The following is a 14,255-nucleotide window of genomic DNA, read 5'->3' on the forward strand; positions in this document are numbered from 1 at the left end:
AAATATTTATTTGGCTATGGATATATTAAATATATTAAACACATGAGGACTAGAAGGGACTGGGGTAGAAAACAATTTACTTTTTAAAAGTGAAAGAAAATTATTTGGGAAATCCTGACCCCCTCACCATTTAAGTAGCATGAGAGATATTTATAAACAAACAGTGGCAATTTCTACATGTAAAAATCATAATCTAATTCATTGAATTTGAAAAATTATCTGTTTAGATGAAGATTATGGAAGAGATTCAGGCCCTCCAGCTAAGAAAATTCGATCATCTCCCCGAGAAGCTAAAAATAAGAGGCGATCTGGAAAGAATTCACAGGAGGATAGGTAAGAGGCATTGTTAATCTGTTCGTGCTTGTGCTTACGCTGGATGTGAGGGTTGGCTCTGATCTCTATCTTGGTGGAATCTCCATTTACTCCGTTTACTGTGGGAAAGTGCTTATTGTCCACTTGATGTTTTGCCTATTTCTTACTCTCTCAGGCAGTGCTTCTTGAATGTAGAGCTGAGCTGCTTTAATGTCATGAGGCTTGCTTGGACTCAACCTGGAATCCAAGGTGATCTCCAAGAATGCTTTTGTTGCTACCTCAAACTTCTGAACATAAGCAGAGAGATTGTTTACGTGTGTGATTTGTTACCTAGCATTAGTGTTGACATTTGCATTGTAGTGTTAGCAGAATGAATGACCTCTCCCATTCAGTCACCCAACACGGGCGGAATCGGAACTAAAGCTTATAGAATCTTAAGTTGTTTCACCTGCTGAATTTTACTATCTATAATCAATTCTCCTTTGTTCAGATACCGTAATCATTCATGTGGCAGTTTCCTTTCCCTTGTTTTATAAACAAGTTCAGAGGAGTTGTGATTTTTATCTATGATTGCTTCATGAGGCTAGATATTGTAATTTTTGCTTCTGTCACAGATCTACACACTCTCATACTCAAACTTTAAGACTTTCTTAATGATGATGATGATGATAACTACCATCTATGATTCTTTTCCGGTCTCTATTATCTGCTAATTTGTATTCATCATCATTTAATCCTTTACTAGGATTAATACTAGCTTAGAGAAGGGTTCAGTGATTTATCCAACGTTATCCAGCGAATGGACCAACAGGTTTTGGGACCATATCTGTTGGACTCTGTAGTCCACGTTTTAACCATTAGGCTATACTGCTTCCAGATAATACTGTTACATAGGAAAGTTCAAAGAAATAAAATTTATCTTAGCAGTTCTTCCAAGATACTTAACTTCAAGTACTAAAATCTAATAAAATGAAGCCCCAAACAGAAGTCTTCCCATTCTGAATTCACAGGATGCTAAATTTGTAGAAGTAACAGTATTTACCTCCAGTATTTTCTTTCCTAGAAAATTTCAGAAACATGGTTTTGAGGAAAAACAAGGCAAAATTATGTTGTGGGGCAACAAGTCTCCCATGATTTTGTAGTGTATCTCTCTAATCCAGTTTTATATAGCAGCCCAACTTTGCTTCTCTTTCATTATATTCATTTTTTGTATTTCTCTTAGGAATGGATTTGTGTGGCCTACTACCCATTATAATGTCTCATCAATATAATTATATATCTAGCCTAAACTTTTCTTTGTTCTAATCATTTGGTTTTCTTTTTTTTTTTTTTTTTTTTGGTTTTTTTTTTTTTTTTTGGTTTTTTTTTTTTTTTTTTTTGGTTTTATTTTTCTTTCCTTAGTATCAGGAGTGGTTGAAATAGAATTTTTATTGCCATTTGTATTAGGTGTCTTGTACAGTTTATTTCCTCAGACCGTTGTTGGGTTGAGTTTTCTACTGGTCTTTACTTAAAAGTTCAGCTTTTACTCGACTTCATTATAATGGGATTCGAGGATTAATGGTCTTTATAAACTCAATAATAAAAGAACTAGAGAAAGCAATAGTTTCTCAATATTGTGACTTGTGACTTAAGTGCTTATTTTGCATAAAAACATTTAGAATAGTCACAGGTTTCAGAATTACAATGTGCCTTGGATCAGATTGCTTAGTAAAAAAATATATTTGGTATTTCTCTTTGTTCAGGAATCTTGGGTTTGGTAGTTTGTCATTTGAGTGTGATCTAGATTATAGGAAATACTAAAAGAGATTTATAAGACCTGCTGTTTGAAAAAGCTATAAAGGCAGTTTTCATGGATGAGCGTTTCTTTTTTTTTGTCAGAATTTCTCATTGAATCATAAAATTTTAGCACTGAAGAGTACCAAGTGATTTGCTTGAGATCATACAACTAATTAATGACAAAAACAAGACACTAGAACCCAGATTCCCAAGTTAAGATTTGTAAGGACATAAAATGTGCATCTTTGTGAGACTAAAAACCGTTTTATAAAACTTTCCATCGAGCTTTGAGGCACCTTATTTTACTTTGAGGTGTTCTTGAGCCTGACTTTTATTTTCTTCATGATACGAGGCAGATCTATGTGTTGATGTTTTTGATATATTAGAAATATTGGAGGCAAAAAATATGAGATGATTAATTGATTTATTTTCATTTTGTTTTAGGTAAGTTTTTAGGGATATTGTAGTTTATATAACTGCACTCCCAATCTCCTTTAATAATTGTGTACTAGGTGAGTTTTGCATCTGTATTTGGTGCTATTTATTTGCCTACTTTCCCACCATTCACACATTAGGTAATTTATTTTCAGTGTTTTTGTACTCTGCCTCTGACAATAGAGATTTGTATTTTTTATTATTAAATGTTCTTGTGAACCAGGCCTTATCCACAGGTGAGAAATTTTCAGCCCATGTTGAGATACTGTCTTTTCTTCCTTTGGGTCTTTGGAAGCAGTATTTTCCAAAAGCACATAAAATTGTGCTTATTCATTAGCACCCCTACCCCTGTGAAGCTAGGGAAATAATAGAACCAGCTTCATTCCTCAGCAGGTTTGAATATTTCATCTACAAAAGAGGTATTCTTCAGGATTCTTCCCCTGTTAGAGATACCAGTGGTTTGTGTTCAGTTAGATTGATCTAAGACTTTTAAACTTTTCCCCTTCTTTCCTTTATAGTGAGGACTCCGAAGAAAAAGATGTGAAGACCAAGAAAGATGATTCTCACTCAGCAGGTAGCAAACAGTTTTTAATGTAATAGGTGATTGATGTATGTCTTTTTATTCACTGGACACTTTAATATGCGGTTTTATAATAATGCCAAGCACTCTTGTAAATACTGGCATTACAAAGATGTTTCTGTCTTTGAAGAGCTCAGTGCTGGTGGCTTACTACAGTCTCCTGTGAGGGTTTGTTAACGTGCTTACATGCTCTGTCCTACTCCAGGATTTCTGATTCAGTAGGTCTCAGTGCAACATTGGGGCTTTGTTTTTTGAAAATATTTACAGGGACACCTGGGTGCCTCAGGTGGTTAAGACTATGCCTTTGGCTCAGGTCGTGATCCCAGGGTCCTGGGTTTGAGCCTCATATTTTGTCCCTGCTCACTGGGGAATCTGCTTCTCCCTCTCCATCTCCCTCTCCCCCATGCTCATGCTCTCAAATAAATAAAATCTAAAAAAATAATACAATAAATAAAAATTTTATTTTTACTTTAATTGTGCAGATTATTCTCATGCACAATTAACATCGAAAACTATTTACATGAACAAATATCAAACTAAATAGATTTAAAAGAGCGTGAGGCACCCGGGTGGCTCAGTGGCTAAGCATCTGCTTTCAGCTCAGGTCATGATCCTAGGGCCCTAGGATGGAGCCCCACCTCAGGCTCCCTGCTCAGGGGGATCCTGCTTCTTGCCCCTCTCCTTGTGTGTGTACACACACTCTCACGCTCTCTTTCTGTCAAATAAATAAATAGAATCTTTAATAATAATAAAAGAGCATATATAATACTAATGACATAGAGCTCTAAAAAAGGGAGATGGTGATGAACTCTGGGGTAAAGAGCAAGCAAAGGGGCAGCCCTGGTGGCTCAGGGGTTTAGTGCTGCCTTTGGCCCAGGGCATGATCCTGGAGACCTGGGATCGAGTCCCACATCAGGCTCCCTGCATGAAGCCTGCTTTTCCCTCTGCCTGTGTCTCTGCTTCTCTCTGTGTATGTCTCTCATGAATAAATAAATAAAATCTTAAAAAAAAAAAAAAGGCAAGCAAAGGATAGTTTTGCCACAAGTAGTCCTTAGAAACAGTGGCCATAGAGAAAGCTTTCTTGGCAAGAATTTTAACTCAAAAGAGTTAATAGACTCCATGGCCAAATTTCATTTGTTTTATTTGTTAACTTCTGTGCTTGCTTCGGCAGCACATATACTAAAATACTTGTTAAATCCTAATTACTTATTGATACTTATTTTTCTGAATTTAACTCTTCTGCTTATTAAGGGTTTATTCCACGATGCTCCCAACCACTTTAGTTTTGATGTACACTACCCTGCTTTTGCCTTCCTAGCTCTCCCTTTAAATGAGATTGCTATTAGCTAATATGTGGAGGGTAGACAGAGCTCTCCTAAATTCACTCCATTGAGCTGTTTGCTTTCTTTCCTTTTCTAGCCTATTATCTGACTGCCTAAGTTGAAAATAAATAGGTTTTGTACCTTAGAATAAGTATCATTGAAGGACAGTCTTCCCCTCTTCCATTTGAAAATATTTTTCTAGGGGGATCTGAATGGCTCAATTCATTAAGCTTCCAGCTCAGGTCATGATCTCAGGGTCTTAAGATCAGGAGCCCCCCGTGTCTGCATGGAGCCTAGCATCTTAATATTGCCTGTCTCCCTTTCCCTCTGACCCCCCACCCCCACTCTCACACTCTCTTCTTTTTTCTTTTTTTAAGGATTTTATTTATTTATTTATAAGAGACACACAGAGGCAGAGACATAGGCAGAGGGAGAAGCAGACTCCATCTAACTTTAGTTTTTAAAAACTGTGAACATAGATCAAAATGTAATTGATAATTTTAGGGCGACGCAATGATACAAGTTTAAGGAAGCACCTAAATTCAGCTTTATTACTGCTTAAAACTATATGCCCAATCTATTTTCTATGTAATAATGAGGACATAATCTTTTTCAAGTTCATTCTTTGAATTTTAGTTCCTCTTTTGTATATTTTGTAGGAATTTTTAAGTATAGAATTTACCTCGTTTGAAGGAAATAAAGCTACAGGTTCTATCTCATATCGGCTTTCTTGGTCAGCCATCAGATAAATGCACAACTTTTTGATCACTGCATTATAACTTTGATATTACAGAGGATAGTGAAGATGAAAAAGAAGATCATAAAAATGTACGCCAGCAACGGCAGGCAGCCTCTAAAGCAGCTTCCAAACAGAGAGAGATGCTCATGGAAGACGTGGGCAGTGAAGAAGAGCAAGAAGAGGAGGATGAGGCACCATTCCAGGAGAGTAAGTGAAGTTGGCTTACTGAAGTCACGATTATAGTTTGTGATCTTGATTGCCTCTGTGTTGTTGTGGATGCTAAATGTTACAGCCAGTCCCTTATATTAGATATTCATAGTTAGAAGAGATCACTGGTTTTGATACTGGTTGATATTTTAAGAGGATCAAAGATTCTCTTGATTATGATGACCATCATTTGAACTCAAATACTAAACGAACAGTTGCTAAAGTGATAGTTACATGGAGGGTGTTGTGATTAGGATTTGTATTTTGGCATGGGAGCAACAGTTGTAGCCTTCCTCCCCCAGCAACAACAAAAAAAGTGTTAATAACAGAATTTAGATATTTTGCATGTTAGGTGAAACTTACATGTATTTTTGCTTTGTATTCAGCTTTCTGGTTTCATTTCTTCGTAGTTGGACCAGACACTCCCATTTGGTTCTGTTTCATTTCCCTGGTCTCTCTGGTACTATCAGGGAATGATGGAACTACCAAAAGTTATTTGATGGGGGGGGAAAGAAAGTTACGTGGTGGCTTCAGTTTTTATTCAGATTAAATTTTATCTCTTCCCGTTTTCAGCCAAGTCTTTTTTTTTTTAAGATCTTATTTATTTAATTTTCATGAGAGACACAGAGAGAGAGAGAGAGAGAGAGGCAGAGGCAGAGGGAGAAGCAGGCTCCATGCAGGGAGCCTGACATGGAACTCGATCCTGGGTCTCTAGGATCATGCCCTGGGCTGAAGGCAGCGCTAAACTGCTGAGCCACCTGGGCTGCCCTCAACCAAGTCTTTAAACAAGTCCGTGGTGCATCCCTCATGTGCGTGCCAAACCCATCCCATGTGTGGGGCCGGTGGCCACTCCAGCCAGGTTGGTAGCACAGCTGCCACCAGAATCCAAGAGTGTTTGGCTCCCAGATCCCATCCTGCAGTCATGCTTAGTGCTGTCTCCCTTCGTTTGCTCGGAAAGATGTATACATTAAGTTGGACGTTGAAATTTCTTCTTTCCTCTCAGAAGATTCTGGCAGCGATGAAGATTTCCTCATGGAAGATGATGACGATAGTGACTATGGCAGTTCAAAAAAGAAAAACAAAAAGATGGTTAAGAAGTCCAAACCTGAGAGAAAAGAAAAGAAAATGCCCAAACCCAGGCTAAAGGCTACAGGTGAGTTGTACACAAGTGAAACCAAACAGCTGCTTTGAAAAATTTCATGAACCACTAAACTTTTTCTACAGAAATTCTTCATCAGGGCTTGGCATTAGCCACATACCTAACAAAAATAGGAGCATTCTGCGAGGATCTGGTTTTCCACACTTGGGAGGATCACATATTTATAAATAAGATCTATAGCCCCTGCAAAAGTCTGGTGGCGCAGCCCCATCCCTTTGCTGCTGCCTCACACAGCGAGGTTTGGCAGTGATCGTGGTAGAAACACTGCAGCAGCATCATAGCTGCGCCTTGTGCTTTTTCCCACCGATGGCACAACCTCAGCAGCTAGGAAAGACTTGAAATTGTGAAAGAGCACACCTTTTTCCCACCGATGGCACAACCTCAGCAGCTAGGAAAGACTTGAAATTGTGAAAGAGCACACCTATATATTATCTTAGGATTCACTACTGTGGTCTGATCTTTATACCATCCTTTGTATTGGCAGAATAAAACCACACTTGGCAACAGGGTTTCATTTTCTCTGAGCCGTTGTTGTTTCTGCCAGGTATTTTCTGAGTCATGGCTAGTTTGTCATTAAATGAGAAAGCTAGATTTGCTTTGTTTTTTGTGGCAGAACTGGTGGTTTTTAAATTTTTTACTCATCACTTAGTGATAGTACACATCGTGGAACTGTCAAAAGTTACTTGGGCGGGGGGGACCCAACTGGCTCAGTGGTAGAGCATGGGACTGTTGATCTCAGATGTGAGTTTGAGTCCCATGTTGGGCATAGAATTTAGTTAAAAAAATAAAACACATCCTTAGAAGACTTTTTAGAAAAAATTTGATGACTTCAGTTCCTATTCACGTTGTTGTATCTATTCTTTTTGACCCACTTTTTAAACATGACTTTTGGGGCACCCAAGTGGCCCAGTGGTTGAACATCTGCCTTTGGTTCAGGTCATGATTCTGGGGTCCTGGGATTGAGTCCTGCATCAAGTTCCCGGCAGGGAGCTTGCTTCTCCTTCTCCCTCTCCCTATGTCTCTGCCTCTCTCTGTGTTTCTCATGAATAAATAAATAAAATATTTATTTAAAAAAATAATAATAAACATGACTTTTATCACAACCTTTCACAAAAAGTGAAACATGACTTATATCACAACCAACTTAGTGGTTGGTTTCACAAACCACTAAGGATAGTATGCAGTTTCTGTACCGTCCTGTTTTCTTTATTATAAACATTATTGCTAGATAGCACCATAGTGTTGGCAAGAATGATTGGGAACCAGTGCCCACTTTGATTTTTAGTCAGATTTATAGATTGCATTCTTTTAGTTTTGTTTTGTTTATAGCCAGTTTTTATTAAAGATCTCTTCTTCTTTTCCCTGCCCCACATTGGTATTTTTCTTCTTCCAGTGACGCCAAGCCCTGTGAAAGGCAAAGGGAAGGTAGGTCGCCCCACAGCTTCAAAGGCATCAAAGGAAAAGACTCCTTCTCCCAAAGAAGAAGACGAGGAACCAGAAAGCCCTCCAGAAAAGAAGCCCTCTGCAAGTCCTCCACCTGAGAAATCTGGGGATGAAGGGTCCGAAGATGAAGCCCAGTCTGGGGAGGATTAAAAAAGTGATGATGGTTTGGGGAGAGATTTTATTAAAAAAAAAAGAGAAAAAAAAGATAAAAGAAAAAGGGGGAAAAAAAGAAACCTACTTAAGATAGAACATGGTTTTGGCTATGGCTTGACTCATGGGCTTTCAATGCTTTTTTTCTTTTTCTTAAAAATAACATTCTCTCTCTCTCTCTCTCTCTCTCCTCTCTTTCTCTTTTAAGAAAACCATTGTAAGTTTAATTTACCTTTTTGTCTATTGGTCCTCTCTTTGCCATCACCCCTCTTTCCCACCCCTTCCCAATGAAAGCCATGTCAAAGTAATCACTGGATTGACTGCTTCACCTTTTTATTCTTAATGGAAGGTATACCACAGTTGTAAAGCAATAAGATTTGAGATGAACACTATGGAAATTTTGCTTTTTGCTAAACAGTAGCAAGTTGACCATAATCAAAAAATGTAGAAGGGTTTTAGTTAAAAATGATTGCTTCTTTCTCTACCTGGACTTAAAAAAAAATAAGTTGTCATCTAATACAAGTTTATATGTCTATATATACAGAAGTCTAGATGTCTAGAAAAATCATGATGTTAAACTTCCACTGATGGGGCAGGTAGGAGATAAGAATGAATTCTGAATTGTTACTAAAAGTATTCCATATTTTTTACATTGGGGGCAAGGCAGGGGATGGTGTTACCTTACCTTGTTTGAGGGTGTGGTTTTCTTTTTTTGTTTGTTTTTTTTTTTTTTAATTTCATCACTTGTTATCTCAAGAGACCCCGAGCCAGTGATCCTTTTATCCTGCTACAGTCTTTCAGGAACTTTAAAAAAAAAAAAAAAAAAAAAAAAGGACCGCCAAAACTTAAATCACTCTTGATTTCTTTATTTCATTCTCTAATAGTTCATGTTTTAAAATATATATGTATCTATTCTGTTTCTTGGATAACATTTTACCAAGGATCAAAAAAGGAAAAGAAAACTCTAGAATTTAAATGGCAAGATCTATACACCAGAGTGAATTTCTTCTTAACTGACAATGTTTAGGTTTTAAGCAAATAAAGTACCAATTAATGTGAAACTCGATCACAAAGACTTGAGATTTTTCCTTTATGAAAACAGCAAGTTGAAATTCTTTTAAGCCAAAAATACGCATTCAGATCCCATGAACCATGCTCTGTTTTTATTTGGGGATAGAACATTTTTGTCTTCATAACCTATCTTCCCATTTCTTTGGAGACACATGAAATGCATCTCTCAGCTTCCTGTTCCTACAAAGATACCACTGCATACCCCATCCCCAAAGCCTGTTAGCTCTGCTCTAAGACATGATTGATTTCTCCTGGCTCTATTCTTCACTTATTTCACCTTCTGTGCTTGGTTGGGAGTATGGTAAATGCTGCTCCCATACCTTTCAATTTCCTTTTGTCTTTTTACAGTGCCCCTGCTTACTGCTCATGTTTAAAGCAGAAGTTTAAGGGGCTCAGAGCTAGGGAGACCCATGTGGTTAGGAGCCCATGTGCCAGCGATAACAGACTCTACATGCCTTATGAAAGCAGTCAGGAGATAGTTCTGTAGGTTTGATTCTCCATCCTGATACCACGAGCTCATGGGAGCAAGGTTTAGGGGTCTTAGCATGCTAATAAGTTGGAAAAAAATAGTGAAATTTAACCTCTGCCTTTTTATCTAGGTGTGCCGCTTCAATATCCTATGCAGTTTTCTTGCTATCTTTTAAGTTAGAGCATGTTTTTCTCTTACATAACATGGGTTTCTTGCAGATATTCCTAGGACAAAAGGTTATTTATGGAATATTTGTACTCTGATTTTTTAAGACACTTTAAAGACTATCCTTACTCCATGACTTTTTAAAATAACACCCAGTGGCAGAGTTATTTCACTGTTGTGCGCTGTGCGTGTTAGAGAATGAATTTGGAGATTTTAGTACTTGGCCAAAAATGCAAAACTTGAACATAAGTAGCAGTTGGATTATTATCTTTCATGATGGTTGACTTTAGAGTTGTGAACTTTGTCACGAGGGTGTTAAAGATTATTCTGCTTTGGTGGGTTTGTTGGGGTATCCGATTTTAACAAGAAGGTTTGTGTTCATATAGTCAAAAGACCTCCCAGTGTTTCCACCATGCACTTCAATTTTTAGGGATTTATAACTTTAAGTCCTACATTCCTAGTAACATTTGGACTTTTCTTACATTATGTTTCGTGAAGATGGGGGGGTGTCTTTTAAAACTTTAGCCTCGGTATTTTATGTAACAGTCTCTTTAATATATTAATCTGCACTAACCTCTCTGTGATACACGCTTATTCTCTTAGAGGTAATCCTGTCTTTTAGGTTACTTGTGTGCATTTGGTTGTGATCCCTTTTTAAAAAATTAACTCATGAGATTGAAAAATTTCTTCTATATTTCTAATGGACTAGACAAAAGGATCTGTGTCCCCAAGTGAGACAGGCTCTGAATGACCTTTGTTTTCTCCACCTTTTTGTTGATGATTCAAAACACTCTAGTCTTCCCCTCAAATCATGCATGCATATAGGAGGACAACTGTGGTGTCTCAACTGGAAACAGGTGCTCAATAGTCAGGCTTGGTAGCGATGTCAGGACGGGTTACAAGCTAGAAGCTGACAATGACTGGCCGTTGGCACCACCCTTGACTCAACTCCCATTTTTTTCCTCTAGCGTGCCTATGGTGAAATGGCAAGAGCGTCATTCACGGTCTTGTTTGCAGTGCTCAGGAAGTGGGACCTTCACTCGGAAGGTGCTTGTTTGTGGTACCTGAATTCTCTTAGCTCTGTTAGGTTTCCCTCTGGAACATGGATCTCGGCAGCTATGCTAACGGACACTACATTCTAGTTCTTAAGATATTTCCAGACTCCTCTCTCCACCATCCACAGCTAGAAATGGGTAGCTTACATCTTACTAAATCCGTAACTTGCTGCTGCTTTTAGCCCTCCCCACCTCAAATTGGAATCCATGGAGTGGGCCCACTGGATACGCTTGAGTTTCAGTGCTAGTAGATTTGTCCTGCTTGCGGAAACGCCTCTCCCTTTCATAGTCCCATTCTTTATGGAGCCCGTGAAGGGAAATTAATGGGTGTATCTCTCCTTCGAGGAGGTAACGGTGAGTGTTCTCCTCTTGAAGAAGAGAAGTTGATTTCCCAGGAAGGAGCTTGGATACAGATTTTCTTACCCCCCATAGTAACTAGTTTGCCCCATTTCAATCCTCAGTTTGTACTTACCTTGGGCACTAGTTGAAAGAGCATTTTCTTACAGGTAACAAATCAAGAGTGGAATTTGAGGTTATAATCCAGTAAAGTTTTTGACGCTGTGGATAATGGTCAGCTAGACTGACTTCAATGCTTGCTTGCTTTTTTCATTTTTTTTTTTTTTAACATTTCTTCTTTTATCCATGAACATACAAGTAACAAGTGGATTTTAGATAAAGTCCTGGTTGGGAGAAGGAGGTGCTTTTCTTTAAACCAGTCTAGGAGATGCTTTGAGTGTAGTAGCAGAATTTGCCAGGAGCAACAGGGAAAGCTTTATAAAAGACCATGTTGGCCACTGTTGCTGTTCTATAGAGTGGGTGTTTGGATTTGAACAGTTCTTTTCTGTTTCTGCATCACCAGTAGCTGTTACTGTGAAGGAACTGTCACCTTAGGAGTTCAGAAAGGATAAAACCTGGGCTCTGGTCTTCAATGGCATTCAAACAGACAAGTAATAAACATTTCATGCCACAGGATAGGGAAAATAGAACAAGCTGTTTGCTCTTGGGGTCAGAAAAGTGTCTTTTCTCTGTGCATAGAGCTGGGTTTATTTGAAAAGGGACTTAGTTTGAATATTGGGACATCAAGCTATCTATAGCAGTTTCCATCTGCAACCCATTTTCCTTTCATCTTGGGATAAACTTGATACAAAATGACTTTGAATCCCAAATCCCTAAGTGACACTCTTTTTCAAAGCCTAACTCACAAAATTCACAGTGGTGCTGACTGTGCATTAACCACTATTGGGAAAAGTCCCGTAAACCTGCCTGTTGCCATGCCAATGGAGTGACTGAGCTGGTGACATCTGTCTGAGCATGCTTTGTGTGGCTGGTGGAATTCCACCATTGTGCATACACTTTGTACATCAGGGGTGAAGGGAGGGTTTTCTAGATTTATGGGGGGAGGGTAAAATTGGGATTTTTTTTTTTTTGGTTGTTCCTTTTTCAATGGAGTGTAGGGGTACAGTACTCAGCTTATGCCCTAAATAACATGTATAAAACCCTCCAAAGTATTGTGTGTGTGTGTGTGTGTGTGTGTGAGTGTGTGTTTGTATATGTCTGGCAAGTAAACTTTTGTCTCCGGGAAATTAGTGATTTCTTTTCTTCTTTTCCTCCAGAAGTATTTGTTACAAGATTTGTAAATAAGAGCTCTACTTAGTTTGTTTACCATGAACATGTTGCAGCAAACCTTATACACCTAATTCCTGCAAGATTTAAGGAAAGACTTTAAGACTTGCCAGGTTAAGCAGCAGCCGAGTTCTCAGTAATTGCCTTGATTCATCATCTTTCAAACTTCGTTTTGCCAGCTCTAAAACTCCCAGTCTTCCTTGATTTTTGTTCTTAATCTTCTGTGTTCTGAGCAGGAAGGATTATAGAGAGGAACCTGTTTCAATGTATTTAATTAGTCCATGGGCTGAGATGGGGGGCATCCTTTCTTAATACTACAGTGTTGCTAGATACACCGCCAGACGCCTGGGGGTTGGGCATCCTTGCGATACCTTCAGGTGCTGACATCTGCAGCATGGTACTAAGGAAGTTAAAGTTTGAATGTAACCACTTTATTTAAAAAAACTTTTTTTTAATTTAAATGAAATGAGGTTGAAGTGAACATGATTTTGTTGACCATGTTCGTGAATTATAGATGCAACATGCATTGGTAGACTTGTGTGATGGTCTTTTGTGATACTTAATTTTTTACATATCCCAGTCTCTGTATGTATCTGCATAGACAAAGAAAAAACAAACTCCTGCTTTCTTTATTGAAGGGTCTCCAGGACTGCGTGTCTGCTCCTGAGCTCTGTTTTGAGTATGTGTATCCTTTGCTTGTATTTTGTATTAAAAAAATAAGAAAAAGAACCCTTTATTGTTGAGCATGTTGGCATTGTCCCCTTTATTTTTTTCTCTTTTTTGGGACATATGAAGCAAGTTATTCTTTTTCTGTATCTTTTTTTTCTTTTGTAAACTTTTTTTTGTTTTGTTTAAAAATGGCTTTATAAAAGGGCTTTTATAACCCAGATGTGTGCTCTGTGTACTTCTTATAACACTCAAGCAAATACACTAATTATACAGTTGATCACCTTGGCCTGTCAGCTCCCAGCCCAGACTGACTATAGGGGGGATTCTGCTTCCTGAATGAATTCTTTGAAACTAACAGTGACTATCACTGTTGTTGGTGAAAGAGAAAGGCGTGTCTTGTCTCCAAAGTCAAAAGGAGTAACTAATACTTAAGAGTATGGAATGAAGAGGCAATAGATTGCCTAACTTTTGATAATCAAGGGAGCACTGGACTTGGTGTTATGAGGATTCCTAGTTAGCATTTTCCCTTATGTTCACATTCAAGGTTATGAAGTTGTGAAGAGCAAAATTCTTTCAGTCATAATATATGTAAGAAGATAATATTTATACTAAAAAACATTTGCATTCAATTCCAAATACCCAGATGAACTACAGTAACCTGCAGTTTAGAACTAAATACAGAGACAGATGTATAAAATCCCTCTTTAGAATTGGGCTGATATTGTAGCTATTGGGGGCTTTTACTCTTTTCAACCTTTTCCCTGGTTCACATACTTGCCTTGTCCTCTATTAGCATACCAGCTCAGCTTGGCTTTGAGATTAAATGTTTTTGCACGCTGTTAACTCTCAGTGACTAGATAACTATTTCTTACAGAGTTGTTTGTCCCGGGTCAAAGTTGACTTCGGAAGAACCAGCCACTTTTCCTCAATCTCTAGGTGTTTGGGGCGCCTGGGTGGTTCAGTCAGTTAAGTATCTGACTCTTAATTGCGGCTCAGCTTGTGATCTCAGGGTCATGAGACCCTGTGGAGGTCTCCTTGCTGGGCATGGAGTCTGCTTAAGAGTCTCTCTCTGCCCCACTC

General features: G+C 38.4%; 1 protein-coding gene across 2 annotated transcripts in view; it reads left to right on the forward strand.

Annotated features, from left to right (window-relative positions):
- Positions 1-9,189, forward strand: part of NUCKS1 (nuclear casein kinase and cyclin dependent kinase substrate 1) — a 29,656-nt gene extending 20,467 nt beyond the window's left edge. The window contains exons 3-7 of one of the 2 annotated variants that reach the window (XM_041774077.1): positions 228-333; positions 3,042-3,097; positions 5,219-5,371; positions 6,378-6,524; positions 7,924-9,189. In XM_041774077.1, the coding sequence (XP_041630011.1) occupies positions 228-333; positions 3,042-3,097; positions 5,219-5,371; positions 6,378-6,524; positions 7,924-8,123 (662 nt within the window). In that variant the 3' untranslated portion in view covers positions 8,124-9,189. Of the gene's footprint in view, positions 1-227; positions 334-3,041; positions 3,098-5,218; positions 5,372-6,374; positions 6,525-7,923 lie in introns of both variants that reach the window. The other variant, XM_041774075.1, reaches the window with a different exon arrangement.
- Positions 9,190-14,255: the final 5,066 nt, after the last annotated feature.

This window comes from Vulpes lagopus, chromosome 11 (genome assembly GCF_018345385.1).
Source record: "Vulpes lagopus strain Blue_001 chromosome 11, ASM1834538v1, whole genome shotgun sequence".
Taxonomy (NCBI): Eukaryota; Metazoa; Chordata; class Mammalia; order Carnivora; family Canidae; genus Vulpes; species Vulpes lagopus.